The following is a 23,578-nucleotide window of genomic DNA, read 5'->3' on the forward strand; positions in this document are numbered from 1 at the left end:
GGGCTGCAAACAGTGCCACACTGTAACTCTGTCACCTGTCGAGCTATCTGGGCAGTCTGATCTGTGCCACACGGTGACTCTGTCACTTGAGGTCCCTGGACATTATGATCTGTGCCACATGGTGACTCTGTCACTGCTCCGGCCCTCTGGGCACTGCGATTGGTGCCGGTAGAGAATCTGTCACTCCTGAGCTCTGTGAGCACTGCAAACGGTGCCACACGATGGTTCCATCACTGCCTCAGCTCTCGGAGCACTACGATCGGTGTCACACCCTGACTTTGCCGCTGCTCCATCTCTTTGGGGGCTGCAATAGATGCCACGCTGTAACTCTGTCACCCGTCTGAGCTCTCTGAGAACTACGATCAGTGCCACACTGCGGCTCTGTCACTGCCTGAGCTCTCTGGGCACTACTATCGGAGCCACAGGATGACTGTGGCACTGATCAAGCTCTCTGTGCAATAGGATTGGTGCCAGATGTTGACTCTGTCACTGCCTCAGCTCACTGGCCACTATGATAATTCCCAAGAAGGGGTTTTGTCACTTCCTGAGCTCTCTGAGCACTCCAGTCGCTCCCACACTGTGGCCCTCAGTTCTCTGGGCACCATGATTGATGCCACACTTGACTCTGCCACTGCTCCATCTCCCTGGGGGCTGTGATCGGTGCCTCACTGTAACTCTGTCACCTGTTGAGCTATCTGGGCAGTCCCATCAGTGCCACACCATAACTCTGTCACTGCCTGAGCTCTCTAGGCATTATGAGCCTTGAAAATGTGGCAATGTTATTGAGACTGAGAGCAGGTTGGGAGTTCAAGGCATGTTGGAAATGCCTTTGTCTGTGGAAGATTTGGAGCTGGATATCAGGGAATTTTTTTGTTCAGGAAGGCCTGAAGTAGGCTTTTGTTTGCCAGCAGAGTTACTATCACATGTAACAGTCCTGGGACAGTTGCAGAAATACATAACCAAAAGAATTACCATAAGCCAAGTAGTTCAGCCTCTGGATGTCATGTGTGTAGTTGATACAGGTTCTTTACGTAAGGGACATTGCTTTGCCATTCATCTGTGAAAAGGATGGTGATGACAAGTGTCTAATGTCTTTACTGTGATCTTTCCCATTCTGGAGAACTGTTGCATTCCCTATGGTGCTTTCAAGCGGGAATGATAGAAGAGCAGTGGCATATCAGTGGGGTAGGGCAGTAGAGGCCCACAATTATGTTTTTAATTTCTTCCTTTGATGGTCAGCAATGCAGTATGGGCGCTCCTAAACCACCCATCTACCCTTATCTGCTCTTCCAGGGATGGCACTGTCTGCTTTGTGCCTCGTGCTGGCACACACGTGCATCTGCCGGGAGCACGGGCTCCTCCCTTCCCACCTTCTGGAAGGTGTCCCATGGGAAAGACAGGCGGGACACAGAAGGATGCGGGTGGCTGTGGCTTTGCTGAGATAGGACAGCCTTGGTGATCACTTCCAAGATGAAGTTTTCTCTCTGAGTATCAAAACTGCTCTATGATGGACAAACTGAATAAACATCTCGTTTCTAAGATTTTGCAAAAATAAAAGGAAAAAGAAGAAAAATAGAAGTTGACAGTGGAATGAGCGGAACTGATGCAGGACCAGCACATTCCTGTTTTCCATTCATTCTGGATCAGCTGGGATTGAGAGAACAGGAGTTGAATGCTCTGACAGCTCCTGATGCAAGGGCTAATACCACTTACTGTAAAGAGGAGACTCAGGACCAAATGTTGAATTGTGACACTGAGTTCACTGTAGTTTAAATGCAGCAATTTTGTGTCCATCCACACTGTGAGGTGTCACAAGGAGAGCATTATTGAACTTGCAGTCCAGAGAGACTGGGACATTTGTCAGGTAAATAAAGCAAATGCAAATACAGATATGGAATCTCTGGTGGGCCAATTGTTCAGTTTTGGTCTTCTGCAAACCCAAACATTACAGAAATCTTTTGATAACACTTGACCTCTGAGGGTTTTTTTCCTTTCTTTGGTTGGTTGGTTTGTCTAGTTTGGTTCTTCTGCTGTTTAGCTTTGCATTGTGTATGGGGCCAAAGGTGTGGTCCAAAGGCAGGAAGAGAGATGGCTGAATTTATTTGAATTGCTTGGTTAAAACCCTGTCAGTCTCATTCTGTGATTTGCCAACAAGCACAACACAAAGAAAGAAACTGTAATTTATATGTATGTATGCTTAGAGGTCAGTCTTGCCGGTTATGACATTCCTTTATTAAATGAATAGTGAAAATAAACTGATCCAGAAATGCAATCTGAATTTACAGAGAAATGTCTTAATTCTTATTGAGGAGAAGGAAAGATTATCTTGAAATTGACAAAAAGTTTGGTACATTTTTAGTGCTTTTCTCCATAATGAATTGATCTGAGCAGAAGTCTTCAATTTTAGCATTAATGAGAATTTAATAAGGCTGTTAGTTTCCTTTAATTGTGACTGAACTTGCATTAACCTCAACCATTTACATACTTTGTACTAAAAATCTCAGCCATCTTATTAAAATTTAGTGCTACCATATGTAGGGGAGCTGGCATGTGTCTGCCACATAGTGTCAAGCACAGTATCCTCAAAATACAGGTCAGTCTGGCATTCTTCATCTAATAGTTAACCCCACTAAGCTCTGCAATTGATCTAAAGCAGTAATGTTGGTTTGACATTGGAACTTCTGCTTTTACCTCAATTTCCTTCTTTCCTGAATAGTCTGCTAATTGAACAAAGTGAGAAGGATGATTTCTCTTCTATGCAATTTTAAAATTTGTCCTCAGATTTGTCTCAGTAACTTTGTTGTTCTCCTTAAGTTTTTAAGGTGTGAATCTGCTTTCCCCACAACTTAGATGAGTAACACTTTCTTCCTTATTCCCTTTCACTTTCCTTTTCCTATAACAGAGCTGTTGAGCCAAAGCAAATTTCCTGCTTCTGCAACCTAAAGACTTTGGATGACAGCAGACATCTGCAACAGCTTGGGGCAGCTCTGCTTCCTGGGAAATGTCTCTGCTGGATGTAGCCCTTCACTTCATATGGGAGCAAACAGGAACACTGACCCTTTCCCAGTCTGGTGTATCAGCTTACACTGAGCCTCCAGAACCTCAGCATGTTTATTACCCAGTTAGTCCCCAAGGAACTGTAAGGCTGGGGTGTGACAAGACTGCCACAAAGCAGGTATGGCAGATGCACAGAGGCCTAGGTGTCATTTGACAGTGACTCAGGGGACGAGCTCTCATAGAGGCCACATTCTTTTAATATCAAAGTGCAAAGGCAGCATTTAGGTGAGCTGGTCAGAACAAGAAATTTCAGTAGCTAAGTGAGAAACCCCCTCTCCCCCGCCTTGCCATATGCACAAACAGGTTAACAACTCTAAAGCACAAAAATAATCCTGCTACAGTTCCAGGTAAAAATCCTGGCTATTAAGAGCCAGACAATTCATTTGTCCCACAGATCCTGACCAACAGACAGACAGCTGCAGTCTACAAAGGTAGGCAATTCATGCACTTATCACTACATTCATATTTAATTTTTCCCTTTTCTGCTATCTGTCCTAGCTTTAATATTGCTATATAGATAGGATCTGGAGAAGCCTAGGGCTGCCCACAAGGCTTTCCAGCTGTTTAAGACACTTTGCAACGGTACATCCATTTGCAACACTACTCATGGTTTTGTTGCTCCAAGGCACAAGTGTAGCACTATCACAATCCATCTTGGGCTTTTAAAGGTTGAGTATGGACACCATATTTCCTGGCAAAGGAAAAAAAAAAGTGGCAACTGGTACAAAAAGTGTTAAAATAAACTTGGCCACATACTGTTTCACAAGCAGCACTGGTACAATCTGCCATGAAATATCACGTGTTATCAAGCACGGGAAGCAGGATGACACCATTTATGTGAACAAGGAGAACAAAACAAAGAATTTTGCACCCATCCTTGAAGGGAATCTCTTGGGAATCAGTGAAGATAAATGCCATGTTGTCAGTTAAACTGCTAGATGTAGTATTCAACATTCTTAAAATATATTGGAGTTAGGAGATTAGTGTTCAGGTATTTAGATAAAGCATTAAAAAGAATGGAGAAAAAGGAAATCTTCTCTCTGTAGTCTTGCACCTGAACATTACTTGAAATACCACTCAGGAGAGCAGTCTATGGGTTCTTCCTTCCAAAGAGTCTTCAGGCGCTGGCTCCAGGCAGCCAGCATCTCCTTCCTCTTCTCCTCAGAGACATTCTCTGGAGCATAACAGATGTGAGGTTCAAGCACTTTGACACCACAGAAGTGCATGATTCCATGCTGGATGCAAAACAAAGAAAGAAATGCCTCAGGAAATATTTCCTCTTACTTTCATTTGAAGAAAATGCAAGATTCAAGTCTGTTCTGTTTCTTTGACCCAATATCAGTCAGGTTCTCTAAACCTGTGCATTTGTCAGGAGAAGGAAAATAAATTGCAGAAGTTCGCTACTTATCCAGGCAGACACTACTGAAGGCATACCGCAGAATGGCATACAAGGTACTGAAAGGTAAGGGCAACTTCATTTATTCTGCTCTGGAGAATTTATTTTTAACTGCTGTTAATCCCACAGAATTGGGGATTCTGTCCTCTTTGGCAGCTGTTGACTGTTCACTTTGCAAGGAGGCCAAAAGTTCATTGTTCAGTTTGAAACTCCTCAGATGGGCGTCTAACTGCAGTGTTCCACATCTACTTCTAAGATGGGGTTTTTTTAGCCTTTTGCCTCTGGCTCAGCCAAAGGTTCCTATAGAAAGGCTAGTACCTGTGGAATCGGCTCACCTTGCCATTTTCCCTCGTTGTGTTTCTGAATTTAGAGTTGTGTTTCACGTTTTTGCCATGTTGACCTGCGAGCTCTGCAGTTGGACAGCTCCACAGGAGCAGGCAGCTGGTAACTGCACGGGGAGGAGACCATGGAATTTTAGATCATCTCCTCTATTGTATCAAGAAGAAGCTGGCTAAACTTGCCTTACTACCTGCATTTCCAAACCACACTGGGTACTTCTGTAAAAAGAGTAGCAATTAAAAGAGGAATGCTAATTTAGTGTTGACTGTTACTGCCAGGGTAATGTGTGGCTCCCCTCCTACCCTGCACCCTACATGAATTGGGAAACCACGGGAAACAGAAATCCTGCATGGCTGAGCTCAAGGAAACCCTGTAACAGCAGGGAAGCTGAAAAGGCTGGCAGTGTTAAGCTTTCTCTACATTTTAATCTGGAGGACGGGGGACAAAACAATTTTAAAAGTCAGTAGACTTGTAAAGTAGTCCCAGGATTTTAGGTAACAGTCTACAATCTGCAGATCATTGGAACTGACAACTTGATTAAAAATTATTATATTTCATTTAAAAACCTCAAAAAACAATTGTTAAAAAGAAATGGAAAAATAAAAAATTATGAAGAAAACAACCAAATGTTCATATATTGTACCTGCATGGGCCACAGGACATAGCGAATATCACCACCGATACCTTCTTTTGAATACATCTCTTGGCCTCCTCCCGTGGTGAACGAAAAGAGGGATAATTTGCCCTAGAATTAGGAAAGTAGTGGTTAATTAAGACATATTTAAAGAAGAGCGTCTGCACGGTGCAAGAGATATTCAGGTAAACCTGGACAGCCTGGATTTCTAGGGGAGAGGGTGACTTCTTCTTTCCCAGACCTTACATGAAGTGGCAGTTCTGAGGCCAAGATTGATGCCATACAATTAGACAGTGGACTGTGTGTCTTTGGGAAGAGATGGGTTAAGGAAAAGGAATTATGTGTCTGACACACTTGTGTGAAGCAGGGCTGATACATTACTTCAACATAGTGGAAAGTGAGAGCTCCGAACAACTACAATGGAAAAGAATGAACAAGCCCCCATAGAACATGGTGCAAGCCTTGACCTTAATAAAAAAATTACAAAAACATACCTGGAGCAAACCACCATCATAAACCTTTGACAAATCGTAAGCAAAGCCTTGGACCAAAACTCTGTCCATCCAGCCCTTCAGGATTGCAGGCATGTTGAACCAAAACAAGGGAAACTAGGCAAAGAGAAAATTACCTGGTTAGCACAGAGAGTCTGGGCCACCCTTAGGCCTGGTTTACAGGACTAATCCTGTCCTCTGAACCTGCTCAGATCCTGCATGTACCTCCTCCAGCTCTCTGTCAGTAGAGGCAGTAACTGTGCCTGGCAAATAAGCTGAAGTGCTTTCTGTTTGTGGTAACCTCAGGGCCAGATCTGAGCATCTACAGCACACCAACACTGTGGTGCATGTGAGGACTTCCATCCAGAATAAAGTTGGAATAGGATGAAGTAGGAGGGTGCCATTGAATTCAGATTTAAGACTGTACAGAATCCTGTCTCCTATGGCTGAAATGCAAAAGAATCAAAAATCTTAAATATCTGGTGATCAGCTCTGATCTGACAGTCTGGTGACAAAGGCCAGGAGATCATAGGAAAGACTTCTTTTCAAACCCTGCTGACATCATAACCCCAAATCCAATACTGAGAAGAAAAAGACTTCTTTAAGATTTGGACCCTTGATTTCTAGATTTTCCAGTTAGCCCATGGGATTGCATCCAAAGCTGTCATATTCATGCCATGAATGGGCTCTTTCTTATACTTGGCTGCATCACTACCTCTAAACCTTTGTACACACTGCACACAGAGGAAGAAATTCTATAAACATGTAACGACATGTGGCTTAATGGTGAAATGGTGAAAACAAAATGGAAACTAGGCAACCACCACAGTAACTACAAGTGGTGAGTTTAGTCCGTAGCAAATTTTGAATTCCTTCATGATGTCCTTAAGAGGCTTTTTAAAATTCTTTTTTATTTTCTCCAGCAGAACACACTCAACTCTTCATAGCATTTTACACATGGAAAGTAGAAGGCAACCACTTCCTTCAGGGGATGTCTTATGGTTTTTATCTGTGAAGTGATAGTTTGAAAATGACAATGACTTACAGTGAAATGCTTAATTGAGATATGGCCCCATCCTAAATTCAATCAAACCTTGTAGAGAAGAACATATAAAGAGATGTCTAAGGCCAACAGGGACACAAAGAAATGTAAGGCTACTACTTCCCTTCACAGTACTTTGGGATTTGCAAACAGGGACAGAGCTGGCATAGTGGAGAATGGACATGGGCTGTGAAGCTCTGTTATCAATTGCCAGTAGTGCTTCTGCAAACCAGCAACAAATGAGAACTACTTGGGAAAACCCAATTCCCTGACTTCACTGGCTACTCTAGCTCCTTGACCAGGAAATAATCCTTCCCCTGCTTTCTGCCAGCCTGCCTGACATCCATGGTCACATATATCACAGAATCACAGAAATTCTAGGTTGGAAGAGACCTTTAAGATCATCGAGTCCAACCCATGTTCTAACATCTCAACTAGATCATGGCACCAAGTGCCACATCCAGTCTTTTTTTAAACTCTTCAAGGGATGGTGACTCTACCACCTCACTGGGTAGATGACTCCAGTATCTGACCACTCTTTCTGTAAAATACTTCCTCCTTAATTCTGTATCTTAATCTTAATTCAGCCTGTATCTCCCTTGGCGCAGCTTGAGACTGTGTCCTCTCGTTCTGTCTGTTGTTGCCCGGAGAAAGAGACCGACCCCCAGCTCACTACAGCCACCCTTCAGGAAATTGAAGAGAGTGATAAGGTCACCCTTGGGTCTCCTTTTCTCCAGGCTGAACAACCCCAGCTCCCTCAGTCGTTCTTCATATGGCTTGTGTTCCAAGCCCCTCACCAGCCTCGTTGCTCTCCTCTGGACACTCTCAAGCATCTCAACGTCCCTCCTAAAGTGAGGGGCCCAGAACTGGACGCAATACTCCAGGTGAGGCCTCACCAGTGCCGAGTACAGGGGAATGGTACAGGACCTCCCTGCTCCTGCTGGTCACACCGTTCCTGATACTGGCCAGGATGCCATTGGCCCTCTTGGCCACCTGGGCACACTGCTGGCTCATGTTCAGCCGACTGTCAACCAGCACCCCCAGGTCCCTTTCCACCTGAGCACTGTCCAGCCACACTGTCCCTAGCTTATATTGGTGCAGGGGGTTATTGTGGCCAAAGTGCAGGACTCGGCACTTGGACTTATTGCCCATCCATCCAACCGTTCCAAGTCCCTCTGCAAAGCCCTCCGTCCCTCTAACAGATCAACACATGTTCCCAGCTTAGTGTCATCTGCAAATTTGCTAATAAAGGACTCTAAACCCTCATCCATGACATCAATAAAAATATTAAACAGAACTGGCCCCAGCACAGACCCCTGAGGGACACCACTGGTGACTGGTCGCCAGCTGGATGCAGCACCATTCACCACCACTCTCTGGGCCCAGCCATCCAGCCAGTTCTGAATCCAGCAAAGAGTGCTCCTGTCCAAGCCACGGCCTGCAAGTTTGAGAAAAAAAACATTGCAATGCCATAATTCAGAGGGGTTGGTAAAGCACCGGCTGACCTGCACCAGCCGGGAATCGAACATGGGTCGCAAGAATGGGAAGCTTGCATGATGCCACTACACCACTGGTACGCTATACCTTTGTGCATCCATTGGGAAGCTTGGCCCAGTGTTGGGGAGCTCATGGCATTGCTGTTGTTTCAACCTGCATCATTCTGCTACTCAATTACTGGATTTGCTGTAATAATGACCCAGCTAATTGTACTACTGATCTGTAGTTTTTACTGTGCCATTACCTAAAGTCAGCATCACAACTGAATTCTGTTTAAACTAATGACCTGGAAAATCAGCAGGTCTGCTTCCTGCACTTTCTTCTGCTCTTCAACCAGGTCTTTGGACAAAGCTCCTCTCTTGTAAGCTTCCCAGGTTTCCACACCATAATTGAAGGCTTCTGAGTTGTGCAGGTGACCTGTGGGTAGAAATGAACAGTCATTCCTTGTCCCCTGTGCAGTATCAGTGCCAGATAACAGCTGAGTGCAGGTTGCCATTCACAATTCTGAACTGGGTTACTACTTTCCCTTTTCCCTACGTTCTTGTCTTTGCTGGATATTCAGCACCATCCCAGCTGATGGTCACTTGATTTTAAAAAGGAGAGGAATGTAGGGTCTCAGAGTTCTGAAACTTCACCTTCCTGTAGCAGCACAGGAAGTGCAATACATGGACCTAAGCTTTCCTCAGGACTCTGGGCATGCAGGTGGAAAATTTAAGAGAATGTTGTGAATTGTTCTGCCTCTGCCTTAGGGCTTCCTGAGGCCATCCTGCACTTGTAAGCACTATGGAGCTGCTGTCCAGCCTCTAAAACTGGGAAATTCATCAAGGGATGGGGGACCAGTACTGGCCAGCTCTACTGACTCCATGAGCAGGTCATCAGTCTCCAGCAGAAGACAGGGGCAGTTGTAGCCTCGTGAACTCAACTCTAGCAAGCACCAGAGAGGTATCTGAAGGCATTTCCTCTCCATGAGAAATGGACTTTAGAGGCTGATTATGGACACGTGCTAATGTGTTTCCTCCTGTCAGTAGTCTCACTGTGATACAAAGGTCATGTTCAGGAGTGGCCTTGTAAAAATGCAGATGTCTGGTCATGAATAAGTTTCTTATTAATGAAAGAAGTTTCTCATTAATCTCTTGATCATCTGAGGGCTGGAGCACCTCTCCTATCAAGACAGACTGAGAGTTGGGGTTGTTTAGCATGGGGAAGATTTCAGGAGACTTTTTTCAGCCTTCTGAGGGGGGCCTTACAAGTCACTGCTTTTTGAGAGAGGCATATTTTGGCTGGGCTCACCAACAATGTCGTTCCTTGTTGCTCTGGGCTCAAACTGCATGGCGTACAAATCTGACACAGTGACACTGCAGCCCTGCTTGGTCAGCTCTTCCACAGCAATCTTCAGCAAAGACCCATTGAAGGACTTGGGCTCTTGGTGTGCATAGACTATCAGGACTTTTTTCCCTGGAGGCAGAAAGGAAATCAGGAGACCATTTGGAATGTAGGAGGCAGGTGCAGAACAGCTGGTAGAGTTGGGGCTTGTTCCTGGCTCTTTCTGTAGTGTCTTTTCCCAAGGACACAGAAGCAGTGAAAGCAGAGTGGCAGTGGCAGCATTTGACTGCTGCTCAGCAGCACTGAGTGACTCCTGAGGCCCTGATTGCTGCCTGTGCCCAGCCCAGCAGTTCTGTGCTACACTGGGCTTTCCTAGGCGGAACTCAGTGGACAGAGGGGCTGTTCCATAGCAGGTCACACTGCCCTGCATCAGCAAAACCCAGCCCCTTCTCCTGAGACAACATTTCTGTTGGTCTGATTCCACTACCACCCAAAAAGTAGTGCTAGCTAGATTGCCCACAAGGGTCAAGGAAACAACTTCTTAGAGGTCAGAACACCTTTTTATCACAGTGATGGACCCCCTCCTGCTCTTTCATTTCAGTGCAAGTTACAACACTGGGGTAGACATTAAAGATGGTCCTATCCCGCTTCAGCACAATCACAGTAACTTCTGTAGAGAGCAACAGGTTTTTATATTCTCAGAGAATAGATTGCCATGTGTATCTCAAACTGTTGTCAAAGTGGATTCAAGGTAAGCTAAGCGGCCAAGCAGGTGTGCAGGGATGGAATATCTTGGAGGCATGTAACAAGGCTCTGCTCAAAGAGCTCCATGGTGTGCTCAAAGTTTTATTGAACATAGGCCTTACAATTTTAATAATTCTCATAAAAATCACTCATCAGTGAAACAAAAGAAAGATTCTGTATGGGGTTGTTGGTGTTTATAGATAACCAGAAAGGGAAATTTATAGGGACTATTGGAAATGACAGGCTGTGCAAAACATGCAGTTCCTGCTTCCTGACTGCCAAGACAAAAACTCAGGCATCTCCTGAACTCAGTTTCTCTGCAGCACAGCTTCTGGATGTGGGTACATAGCGTCCATGAAACTAGAGCTATGCAAAAAAGACTATTAAAACTTGCAGGTCAAATGCTATCAGAAATTCAACGTGTCTATAAACCCTTGAAATCCCTGCTCCATACTGTATTCTGGAAATTTCAGTACCAGTTACAACTTTGCTATTCCTGCCAGATCTCAACAAATGGAGCTCACTGACTAGACGTTATCACATACTCCAAAAGGTGCTAAGGTTGATTCTGCAAAAATGCTGATTTGTTTCCATTTCGGTGGAGCTGGAGGCCCTTGGGCACAGGGTTTGGAGAGACTGGAGTTTTCCAGTCACTCAGTGAGGTAATTCCAGTCGTTTGGAAAAGTAAGACCTCAGTGTCCCAAAGGCCCAGAGGCCTCATCCCTGAGGTGCCCATCGGCCACTCTGGAGCGAGCAGCGTTTTCACCCGCGTTTGCTCTTACCTGCCATTGCTGGAGAGCGCTGGGGAGCTTCACTCTTGGTAATCGGGTACTGCCTGAGAACTCAAGTGAGAGATTTGCTGGTGAAAAACATCAGGACCAGGAGCGGGGAGAATCGCTGTTTCAGCGGGAACTCAGGGCACTCAGCACAGCCGGGCACTGGCCGAGCGCGGCCCGCCGGAGCGGGAGGGAAGTGCCCGGCTCCCAGCCCGGGCCTTGGAGCAGGAATTCTCCTCCGGCCGCCGGACCGGCGCTTGGCGGCGGCGGCACGGCCGCCTCGGCCCGGGGCTGCGCCGGGTGCATGGCACCGCTCCCGGTCCCGTGCCGCCCTCTGGAAAGCGGCTTCGGAGCAGCCCCCGGAGTTCCGAAGCCCAGCGCAAGCCGGGCTGCCCTTACCTGCTGCCGGGGCCCGGAGCACATCTGCGAGGGCTGGGAGCGGCCCTTCCCGGCGGCCCCGCTGCCCGCCCTTCCCGGGGCAGCGCCAGCGCGGGGCGGGATCGGGATCGGCGCCGCCCGCGGCTCCCGCTCCGCTCGAGGCCGCGCTCGGCCGGCAGCGCGCCCCCGCCGCTGTGACAACGTGGGACACCTGCAGCATCTCTGGATATTATTTTTATTCTGGGTTTCTGCTCTTCTCCAAGTACAGAGCTCGTCCTTCATTTCTGCCAGCAATGCAGTATGGGCGCTCCTAAACCACCCATCTACCCTTATCTGCTCTTCCAGGGATGGCACTGTCTGCTTTGTGCCTCGTGCTGGCACACACGTGCATCTGCCGGGAGCAGGGGCTCCTCCCTTCCCACCTTCTGGAAGGTGTCCCATGGGAAAGACAGGCAGGACACAGAAGGATGCGGGCGGCTGTGGCTTTGCAGAGATAGGGCAGCCTTGGTGATTACTTCCAAGATGAAGTTTTCTCTCTGAGTATCAAAACTGCCCTATGATGGACAAACTGAATAGACAGCTTCATTTCAAGACCTTGGGGAAAAAAAACCAAAACAACTGAGTGCAATCGTTTCCCCTGGACAAAGTTGACAGTGGAACGAGTGGAACTGATGCAGGACCAGCACATTCCTGTTTTCCATTCATTCTGGATCAGCTGGGATTGAGAGAACAGGAGTTGAATGCTCTGACAGCTCCTGATGCACTTACTGTAAAGAGGAGACTCAGGACCAAATTTTGAATTGTGACACTGAGTTCACTGTAGTTTAAATGCAGCGATTTTGTGTCCATCCACACTGTGAGGTGTCACAAGAAGAACGTTATTGAATCTGCGGTCCAGAGAGACTGGGACAGTCACCAGGTAAATAAAGGAAATGCAAATACAGATATGGAATCTCTGGTGGGCCAATTGTTTGGTTTCAATCTTCTCCTGCAATCCAAAACATTATAGGAAGCTTTTGATAGCATTTAACTGCTGAGATTTGTTTTGGTTTGGTTTTTCTAATTTATAGCTTTGCATTATTTATGGGGCTGAAGGCTGAAAGAGAGATGGCTGAATGTATAAGAATTGCTTGGTTCAAAAGGTATATGTCTCATTCAGTGTGGTTTTGCCAGCACGTACTAGGCAAAGTGAGGGAGATATTGCCATCTATTTGCATGTGCTTCAAGGTCACATCTTTGACATATAGCTGATTTTTTTTTTTTTTTTTTTTTGCCAGCAGGATGAAAACTGCTGTGTGTGAAATTTGCAGGTTTCTTTGCACTATTGGAAAAATTGTATGGTCTGATGAATAAAAAGCAACAAATCTCCACAGTGCTAGACCAAGGCTACCTGAAGTGCTTACCTCATTCCTTAATCTTAACTAAAAAGTAAGCTTGTGCCAGAATGGGAATGTGTCATTGTATCTGTTTTCCTGGTATTAACTTTATGGGCTGTACAATAGTAGTAAACTTTGCCAACAAAGGTTTCATTATTAAGTCTCCTTCCTCTCCTCTTGTAGTTTGCGATCAGGTATCTCTTTAGAGACTTTTTTCTCTCCGTTTCTCTGATGAATTTCAAGTTCTGTAGGGACCAGAGCATAATTATTCTCTGGCTGTCCCTGGCTTAACACTCTGCTGGGCCCAGCAAGGATAAGCATTCTCTGACACATGAGATTTCCAGCTCTGGAAATGACTCAATGCTAGAATATTAATTGGCTCTATACCCTGTCCAGAACTCTGAGGAGGGGGATGATTTGTGGGCAAAACTCCGAGAAAATACTTGTCTATAATCTTTCTGTAAAGTGCCTTTTAATATAACAGTAAAGCATTATCTGGTCTGGTTGATCCCCCTGCTGTCCAAAAGCCATGAATATTATGCTGTAGAGCTGATTTTAGAGAAAGAAGCTGTGATCTTAGTTAATTTTGCATCATTTGTGCACCAAAACTCATATTTCTCTAAACCCTCAGAGGGCTTAGGTGGGTGAAACTGCAGTACCTAACAGAGCGGATCCTTATGGAGAAGGGTTGCATCCCCCTGGGGAGTATGAATGCAGAATGGGAGGCTCCTAGGGCCTTTGGAACCACTGTGGTTGGTGACTGGCTGCAGCCACAACTTTTCACTGCAGTTAAGTTCAAAAGAGCACTCCCTGACATTTCCCATGGATGCTGAGCTGTGGCCTAGCAAGAGATGGCAGAAATATAAGGGTGTATGCATAGAGTACTTTGAGAGGATTTAATTTCCTCTTGGAATCTTGTGGAAGGATAGAATATAGGAAAATAGTGCATAAGGTAGTCTCACACCGAAGGAGTTCCAGCTGCACTAATTACCAAAGATTAGGAACAGGCCTGCCCTTAGTAGGCCACAGCTGTGTTCAATAAGAAGATGAGTGCCACAAAAGAGAGTTGGAGTTTGTTGGCTGTGCTGTGAAGAAGAAGGAGTCAGTCCTGCAAGGAGCTGGCCATGAGAAATCACTGAGAAGGTATGGAACTTTGCAATAAGATAACATCAGATTCTTATTGAATTCCATTGAAGAACCACCTTTGATCTGTATGTTTTGCTGGCATATGATTGTATTTGCAGTTTTGGCAATCTGTTATGTGGACAAGATTGTTGGGTCTTGGTTTATTTTCTCTGTTGCGTGTCAATAGAATGCTTCCTCATTTCATCAAGGGCAATGCAGAGAAAGCTATGGGGTATTTTGGCTCCACAGTCCTTGGGAAGAAACTGGTCTTTTGTCTCCTTCCTGAGTTTTTCAAACATATCAGACTTCCTGTGTATTCAAGCTGCATGAAACTGAGCATTGTAATACTCCTAGCATGATGAGACAGTTATCCAGCACTGACTTGAGTGTAGCGTCAGCTTAAATTTGTTGCATCTTTTCAGTAGAATATAGTCTCTTTAGGCTTTAAGATATCCAATGACACAGTAGGATTTTTCTTTAAAAAAAAAAGAAAGAAAGAAAATAATACTTGCATTGTGCATGGTATTAGTTATTGGCTGTTTCTCTCTTCAGCACAAATTTTTGATGAATAGTTTATTACAAACTATATTCCTCTGCAAGCAGGCAGTTCACCTTAGTGATGCTGCTTCAGGAACACAATATTAAATGACAGAATGAACTACACCTGGCTTTAAATGTCAGTTTTTTTGAAACCTGAATTGAAGGCACCTTGCACTGCAAGACATCAGTCTTGGTTTCTGTAGGCTATGAGGCTTCTTGGTAACATAGTTCCAAGGGGTATCTGTTTGTTTTCCTCTGTTGTTCTGCAATTGCAAGCATGTTTGACCTGCCACTTCAGAACACCAAATAAAAGAAATACTATTGTGATTTCCAGAAAAAAATGTCCTAGGAAAAGATCAGACCACTGCCTAGACATCTATGGAAGAGCAGGACCACCAGCAACAAAAAACAAATCCCTGGACTAAATGTGGAAAAGCATATTCCTTTACATCCCTTTCCCCAGCCTGAAGTGCAGCTACAAGTTACTCACCCAATTCTAGTTCCATTCTCATGCAATCAATGCTGGTTTGGCAGGGTGGCATTTGACTTTTAGCATATGTGGTTTAGAAGGTCAATTATTCTTTAGTTCAAAATGGCTGTAACATTTCCAGTGCTGCAAAGACAGCAATACTGCCACTTCTTTTCTCTCTCCTTACTAACCACAGATGAGTGTGTGTTGGTTTTCTGTGCAGTAAAACTCTGCTGAGGTTTGGAAAGGCATGTGTCAGAACACATGTGCAGCCCAGCACAATGCCCTGCAGAGCACACACTGCAGGAACATCAGGACAAGGGCAAGAACCCTTGGCTCACCACCCACTATCACTGCACAATTGATGGCTTCCAAAGGATTGCAACAGCAGCACCCTTGTGGAACCTGAAAACTTTGGCTCACGTGCCCAACATGCAGACATGTGCAGCAGCTTGGGGCAGCTCTGCTTCCTGGGAAATGTCTCTGCTGGAGACACTTGTGGCCCTTCACTTCATATGGGAGCAAACTGGAACACGTGACTGGTGTGAAAAGGCAGGAAAAAAAAGTATTCCATTATGTCTCTACAAAGGTGAATCAAAATAGAGAAGTCCCTTTGATTTTAGGAAGCTGCATACTTTACAAATGGAAGTTTTAGTCTACCAAGGAAGACAATTCATGCACATACCAATATATGAAATCTGCTTTTTTTTTTTCCCTTTTCTGGTATCTGTTATGGCTTTAACATTGGTTTTTACATGTATCTAAAAGCCTAGGCCCGCACACAAGGCTTTCCAGCTGTTTAAGACACTTTGCAACAGTACATCCTTTTGCAGCACTACTCATGATCTGGTTTTCTTGCTCCAAGGTGCAAGAGTGGACCTCTCACAACCAATGGCAATTGGCTTTCAAATGGCAAGTTGGGTATGGGCAAGCTATTCCCTGGCAAAGGAAAAAAAAGTGTTAAAATAAACTTTGCCATATAAGGTACTCTTTCACAAGCAGCAATGATATAATATGCCATGAAATATCACGTGTTATCAACCACAAGGAGGCAGAATGATACCATTTATGTGAACAAGGAGAACAACACAAAGAGTTTTGCACCCATCCTTGAAGGGAATCCCTGAAGATAAATGCCATGTTGTCAGTTAAACTGCTAGATGTAGTATTCAACATTCTTAAAATATATTTGAATTAGGAGGTTGGTGTTCAGGTATTTAAAGCATCAAAAAGAATGGAGAAAAAGGAAATCTTCTCTGTAGTCTTGCACCTGAACATTACTTGAAATACCACTCAGGAGAGCAGTCTATGGGTTCTTCCTTCCAAAGAGTCTTCAGGCGCTGGCTCCAGGCAGCCAGCATCTCCTTCCTCTTCTCCTCAGAGACATTCTCTGGAGCATAACAGATGTGAGGTTCAAGCACTTTGACACCACAGAAGTGCATGATTCCATGCTGGATGCAAAACAAAGAAAGAAATGCCTCAGGAAATATTTCCTCTTACTTTCATTTGAAGAACATGCAAGATTCAAGTCTGTTCTGTTTCTTTGACCCAATATCAGTCAGGTTCTCTAAACCTGTGCAGTTGTCAGGAGAAGGGAAGTAAATTGCTGTTAAACACATAGGTTTGTCCTCTGTGGATGCTGTATGCTGTTCAATTTGCAAGGATAAGGGACAGTCTAAAGTTCATTGTTTGGTTTGAACCTCCTCAGATTGTTCCTGAACTGCAGTGTGTTTCACATCTACTTCCATGTTGGTTTCTTGGATTTTTTTTGTTTTGTTTTGGTTTTAAGCTTTTGCCTCTGGCTCAGCCATATGATCCTGCATGAAGGCTAGTGCCTGTGGAAGTTCAGCTTGCCATTTTCTCTCTGTGTGTTTCTGAATTCAGAGTTGTTTCATGTTTTGCTGCGTTTACTTGTGAGCTGTGCAGCTGGACAGCTCCTCAGGGGTGAGGAGCTGGTAACTGCAGTGGGGAGGAGATCATGGCATCCTTCACAAATTGGGTAACCATGGGGAAGAGAAATCCTGCATGCTAGGGCTAAAGGAAATCCTGTAACACCAGAGACACTGGAAAAGCTGACAGCAAAAGCTTTACGCAGATTGCAAACTGGAGGAAGGGGGACAAAACAACTTTAAAACTCTATGGATTTTTGAAGTAATCTCAAGATTTTAGATCCCAGTTTATAACCTGCAGATGCTTGGAATGGGCAACTTAATTATTTCTTATTATGTTTTGTATAAAATAATCACTAAAACAATTGTTTATAAATAGCTGGAATAGTAAAATTAAAGCAAACAGTAATCAAATATTGATATATTGTACCTGCATGGGCCATAGGAGATAGCGAATATCACCCCTGATTGCATACTTCTCTTTGCTTCCTCCCGTAGTGAAAGAAAACAAGGATAATTTGTCCTAGAATTAGGAAAGTAGTGCTTGAGTTAGACATGTTTAAAGAAGAGAGGCTATATAGTTACCAAGATATTTGGGGGAACCTGGACAGCATGAATTTCTAAGGGAGGGGTGTCCACTTCCTTCCCAGATGTTCTAAGGACTGGCAGTTCTGTCATACAATGTCATACAATTACATAAATGGACTGAGTGTCTATGCTTTGGGCAGAGATGGGTTAAAAAGAAAACCAATTGTGTGTCTGACACCCTTGTTTGAAGTAGGGCTGATCCTTTTTCTTCCTTATGCAATATTTGGCAAACTGTAGCTGGAAAGCCCTCTGTTACTGTGAAAATCTCTATTCCTGTCCGCTCTGACTGCAGATACTTTTTGCTAAAGTCCTCCTTCAAACTTGGGTTTGCTTAACCACCCTGTTTCTTCTGCTCCTGTGATTATGGTATTAGCCATGTGCTCAGCTTCTTTCATCTCAGCTTTAGCTTCTGTAATTGAACTAACATTTTTCGAGTGCAGTATCCAAAATGTCCTGAGCCTGTACTCCATCTGAAGCTGTGATCATTGGGGATTATGCCTATTTCTGTTAGCAAGGCAGCCATTTCTGAAACTTAAAGAAACTGAAATGTTTGAAATTGTTAAGAACATCAGAACAAACAGAGATTAACATGCAGTGAAATAAATGTGAAACTAATATTGATTTGGTCCTGCATTTGTTACCAAATAAGATCTATCAGAGATAGTGGGCCAGAATTTTCCAGAGATATTCCCAGTGCAGTGAGGAATCAAAAATGTATGATTTGACATACATTTTGTGTCTTGCCAAATTAAAGGCTACAGAGAGGAAAAGGGTCAAAGTAGATAGTTGTGACAGAGGCTCATACTCTGAGTATTTCAGATCTCAGATTAAGTTTTGTAGTTCAACTCCAACCTTTGACACCTAATCCCAAAGCAGGACTGACACATCTAGTGTGTCAGGCATTATAGATAAGAAAAGTCCTAAAGTGGTGGGAAGAGAGTAATTATTGGAAATGAATTGATTTAAACTGTTTGCAAGCTGTATGCTACCACAGTACACTTTGATACTTCTAATAAATGATAAACCCCACAGAGCAGGCCAAGAAAGATCTCTAGGGGATCACTTAAATATTTAGGAAATGCTGCAGTCTCCTTATTTTCTTACCCTCCAGACAGTGTGAACAACCCAGAAAATAACTCAACATCTTACCAAAGCATTATTTCAGAGTAGTGAAAAGTGAGAGCTATAAACAACTACAATTGAAAAAAAAAAAAAAATGAACAAGCCTCCATAGAACATGGTGCAAGCCTTGACCTTCATAAAAAAATTCCAAAAACATACCTGGAGCAAACCACCATCGTAAGCCTTTGACAAATCGTAAGCAAAGCCTTGGACCAAGACTCTGTCCATCCAGCCCTTCAGGATTGCAGGCATGTTGAACCAAAACAAGGGAAACTAGGCAAAGAGAAAATTACCTGGTTAGCACAGAGAGTCTGGGCCACCCTTAGGCCTGGTTTACAGGACTAATCCTGTCCTCTGAACCTGCTCAGATCCTGCATGTACCTCCTCCAGCTCTCTGTCAGTAGAGGCCGTAACTGTGCCTGGCAAATAAGCTGAAGTGCTTTCTGTTTGTGGTAACCTCAGGGCCAGACTTGAGCATCTACAGCACACCAACACTGTGGTGCATGTGAGGGCTTCCATCCAGAATAAAGTTGGAATAGGATGAAGTAGGAGGGTGCCATTGAAATCAGATTTAAGACTGTACAGAATCATGTCTCCTATGGCTGAAATGCAAAAGAATCAAAAATCTTAAATATCTGGTGATCAGCTCTGATCTGACAGTCTGGTGACAAAGGCCAGGAGATCATAGGAAAGACTTCTTTTCAAACCCTGCTGACATTATGCCACCAAGCCATGTCTAAGGCCAACAGGGACACAAAGAAATGTAAGGCTACTACTTCCCTTCACAGTACTTTGGGATTTGCAAACAGGGACAGAGCTGGCATAGTGGAGAATGGACATGGGCTGTGAAGCTCTGTTATCAATTGCCAGTAGTGCTTCTGCAAACCAGCAACAAATGAGAACAGTCTACTTGGGAAAACCCAATTCCCTGACTTCACTGGCTACTCCCAGCTCCTTGACCAGGAAATAATCCTTCCCCTGCTTTCTGCCAGCCTGCCTGACATCCATGGTCACATATATCTTTGTGCATCCATTGGGAAGTTTGGCCCAGTGTTGGGGAGCTCATGGCATTGCTGTTGTTTCAACCTGCATCATTGTGCTACTCAGTTACTGGATTTGCTGTAATAATGACCCAGCTAATTGTACTACTGATCTGTAGTTTTTACTGTGCCATTACCTAAAGTCAGCATCACAACTGAATTCTGTTTAAACTAATGACCTGGAAAATCAGCAGGTCTGCTTCCTGCACTTTCTTCTGCTCTTCAACCAGGTCTTTGGACAAAGCTCCTCTCTTGTAAGCTTCCCAGGTTTCCACACCATAATTGAAGGCTTCTGAGTTGTGCGGGTGACCTGTGGGTAGAAATGAACAGTCATTCCTTGTCCCCTGTGCAGTATCAGTGCCAGATAACAGCTGAGTGCAGGTTGCCATTCACAATTCTGAACTGGGTTACTGCTTTCCCTTTTTCCTACGTTCTTGTCTTTGCTGGATATTCAGCACCATCCCAGCTGATGGTCACTTGATTTTAAAAAGGAGAGGAATGTAGGGTCTCAGAGTTCTGAAACTTCACCTTCCTGCAGCAGCACAGGAAGTGCAATATGAGGACCTAAGCTTTCCTCAGGACTCTGGGCATGCAGGTGGAAGATTTAAGAGAATGTTGTGAATTGTTCTGCCTCTGCCTTAGGGCTCCCTGAGGCCATCCTGCACTTGTAAGCACTATGGAGCTGCTGTCCAGCCTCTAAAACTGGGAAATTCATCAAGGGATGGGGGACCAGTACTGGCCAGCTCTACTGACTCCATGAGCAGGTCATCAGTCTCCAGCAGAAGACAGGGGCAGTTGTAGCCTCGTGAACTCAACTCTAGCAAGCACCAGAGAGGTATCTGAAGGCATTTCCTCTCCATGAGAAATGGACTTTAGAGGCTGATTATGGACACGTGCTAATGTGTTTCCTCCTGTCAGTAGTCTCACTGTGATATAAAGGTCATGTTCAGGAGTGGCCTTGTAAAAATGCAGCTGTCTGGTCATGAATAAGTTTCTTATTAATGAAAGAAGTTTCTCATTAATCTCTTGATCATCTGAGGGCTGGAGCACCTCTCCTATCAAGACAGACTGAGAGTTGGGGTTATTTAGCATGGGGAAGATTTCAGGAGACTTTTTTCAGCCTTCTGAGGGGGGCCTTACAAGTCACTGCTTTTTGAGAGAGGCATATTTTGGCTGGGCTCACCATCAATGTCGTTCCTTGTTGCTCTGGGCTCAAACTGCATGGCGTACAAATCTGACACGGTGACACTGCAGCCCTGCTTGGTCAGCTCTTCCACAGCAATCTTCAGCAAAGACCCATTGAAGGACTTGGGCTCTTGGTGTGCATAGACTATGAGGACTTTTTTCCCTGGAGGCAGAAAGGAAACCAGGAGACCATTTGGAATGTAGGAGGCAGGTGCAGAACAGCTGGTAGAGTTGGGGCTCTTTCCTGGCTCTTTCTGTAGTGTCTTTTCCCAAGGACACAGAAGCAGTGAAAGCAGAGTGGCAGTGGCAGCATTTGACTGCTGCTCAGCAGCACTGAGTGACTCCTGAGGCCCTGATTGCTGCCTGTGCCCAGCCCAGCAGTTCTGTGCTACACTGGGCTTTCCTAGGCGGAACTCAGTGGACAGAGGGGCTGTTCCATAGCAGGTCACACTGCCCTACATCAGCAAAACACTGTCCCTCCTTTTGAGTCAACAAAGAAAAACTTTCTATGCTGTAGAAGTTGTTTATAGTTAACCAGAGAGCAAAATTTATAGGGATTATTAAAAATGACAGGGTCTGCAAAACATGCAGCTCCTGTTTCCTGTCTGCCAAGGCAAAAATTCAGGCCTCTCCTGAGGTTGGTTTCTCTGGTGCACAGTGTCAGCCCAGAGCAACACCTGTCGAGTGACAGGCAAGTTTATGGTGTCACAAAAAACTAGTGGAAATTGAACTGTATATTTGATGAGACAACAGCTCATTTTCAACGTAAATATTAGGGGGCAATTATTTGGCGAGGGTGCACAGTGTCCATGAAATACAAGCTATGCAAAGAAGACCATTCAAACCTGAGGGTTGAAATGCCATCATAAATTCAACGTGTGTACAAACTTTTAAAATCTTTGTCTATATGTTATTCTGGAATATAAGAAGCAGTCATGTCTTTGCTGGTCCTACCAGCTCCCAGCAAGCAGGGAGCTCTAGGGAGTGCCTGGAGATGGACAAGCTCCTCAAAGTGCTAAGTTTGATTCTGCAAAGCTGCCAGATTTCTTCCCTTTTGATAGAGCTGAGGGTGCTTGTGCAGAGTGTTTACAGACACTGGAGTTTTCCAAGGCATCACTTACTGAAGTAAATTCAGTCGTTTTGAAAAGTAAGACCTCAGTGTCCCAACTAAACACGGCGGAGGCACCATCCTTGAGATGCCAAGCGGCCACCCTGGAGCCAGCAGCATTTTCATCCGGATTTGCTCTTACCTGCCATTGCTGGGGAGCTTCACTCTTGATAATCGGGTACTGCCTGAGAACTCAAGTGAGAGATTTGCTGGTGAGAAACATCAGGCCCAGGTGCGAGGGGAATCGCTGGGTTTCTCCCGCCGCTCCCGGTCCCGTGCCGCCCTCTGGAAAGCGGCTCCCGAACGGCCCCGGCGCCCGCCCGGCTGCCCTTACCTGCTCCTCGGGGCCCGGAGCACACCTGCTGCAGGGCTGGGAGCAGCCCTTCATAAAATCACTGAATATCCGGAGCTGGAGGGCACCCACACGGATCACCGAGTCCAACTCTTCCCGGCGGCCCGGCCCCCAGCGCGGGGCGGGATCGGGATCGGCGCCGCCCGCAGCCACGGCTTCTTTTCCCTCTGCATCTGGTTTCGTTTGATACCCCAGAGTTGTAGCTCTTGTACTGTGAGTGGCAGCGAAGGGTCAGTCCGTGCTCTTCTCCCCTGTCCGCTGGTGATTTTGTGGACTTGCAGCGTGTGCCGGCTGAACCACCCCTTTCCTGGACTGTTCATCGGGAGCGATCTGTTTTCCGAAACCGCTCTGTACTTTCAGTCCTTCCCAGCACTCTTCTCTGCCCCCGTATCGTTTCTTGAAGCGAGGGAACCAGCTCTATGCATAGTTTTCACACTGTGGACCTGCCTTGCATATACCCAATGGTCTGATATTTTTCTGCTCTGTGGTGCATATAATTCCTGATGTAAAATTTGTACTTTTTCGACTGCTATGGAGCATTGAGCTGGTGAGTATGTGAAATTATCTGTCATAATTAGAAGATTTACTCCTGTGTGGTGATAGACAGCTCAAAGCCCTTTATTTTAAAAGTTAAGCCAATCTAGTTGTTTTGTCTTCCATAAGCATCTCTTAAGGTTCACAGGGAGTAAAAATAACTTTCACTTGTCTAACCTCCTGAGCAGCATTCAGAGCACTGTGCTGGTCTTAGTTCTCATAGAGGTTAGAAACAACCCTTATGCTCTATGAACCCCTTACCTATTGGAGGAATTTGGCACAGGTTTGTAGCCTAAAGACTATTCTTCAAATATATTGTAGGTACACTTCCCTACTGCTATCTAAAATACTTACACTCTTTATTTGTAGCTTCAAACTCTCTAAAGATTAATAACTTTCATTCCCTGAAAATCTAATCAAGAAACTGGATAAAATTTGATTTTCTATTGATTTTCTTGGGGCAGGCATTGGGCGCATAACAAAGGAGGTTGGAAATACTTTTTTTTTTGAGAGCTGCAGCAGTTGCTTATTGGTCTACTTATTTAGAAAGTTTATGAGTTGGACTTAATTCTG

General features: G+C 44.9%; 2 protein-coding genes across 3 annotated transcripts; both read right to left on the reverse strand.

Annotated features, from left to right (window-relative positions):
• Positions 1 to 3,236: 3,236 nt before the first annotated feature.
• LOC131084123 (ribosyldihydronicotinamide dehydrogenase [quinone]-like) lies at positions 3,237 to 11,782 on the reverse strand. Of its 2 annotated transcripts, none has more exons than XM_058025258.1 (7): positions 11,699 to 11,782; positions 11,306 to 11,358; positions 9,747 to 9,911; positions 8,743 to 8,873; positions 5,921 to 6,034; positions 5,436 to 5,537; positions 3,237 to 4,292 (listed from the first exon to the last, which is right to left on the reverse strand). In XM_058025258.1, exons 2-7 carry the CDS (start codon positions 11,310 to 11,312, stop codon positions 4,119 to 4,121), a joined length of 693 nt encoding a protein of 230 aa, XP_057881241.1. In that variant the 5' UTR covers positions 11,313 to 11,358; positions 11,699 to 11,782; the 3' UTR covers positions 3,237 to 4,118. The 2 variants fall into 2 exon arrangements, with proteins under 2 accessions (XP_057881241.1, XP_057881250.1); XM_058025267.1 differs by having other exon boundaries at positions 11,306 to 11,365; positions 11,699 to 11,767.
• Positions 11,783 to 16,315: 4,533 nt separating this feature from the next.
• LOC131084135 (ribosyldihydronicotinamide dehydrogenase [quinone]-like) lies at positions 16,316 to 22,273 on the reverse strand. Its single transcript, XM_058025278.1, has 6 exons — positions 22,262 to 22,273; positions 21,010 to 21,174; positions 20,006 to 20,136; positions 18,946 to 19,059; positions 17,507 to 17,599; positions 16,316 to 16,638 (listed from the first exon to the last, which is right to left on the reverse strand). Exons 1-6 carry the CDS (start codon positions 22,266 to 22,268, stop codon positions 16,465 to 16,467), a joined length of 684 nt encoding a protein of 227 aa, XP_057881261.1. The 5' UTR covers positions 22,269 to 22,273; the 3' UTR covers positions 16,316 to 16,464.
• Between the last annotated feature and the right edge of the window lie 1,305 nt (positions 22,274 to 23,578).

This window comes from Melospiza georgiana, chromosome 1, assembly GCF_028018845.1.
Source record: "Melospiza georgiana isolate bMelGeo1 chromosome 1, bMelGeo1.pri, whole genome shotgun sequence".
NCBI lineage: Eukaryota > Metazoa > Chordata > Aves > Passeriformes > Passerellidae > Melospiza > Melospiza georgiana.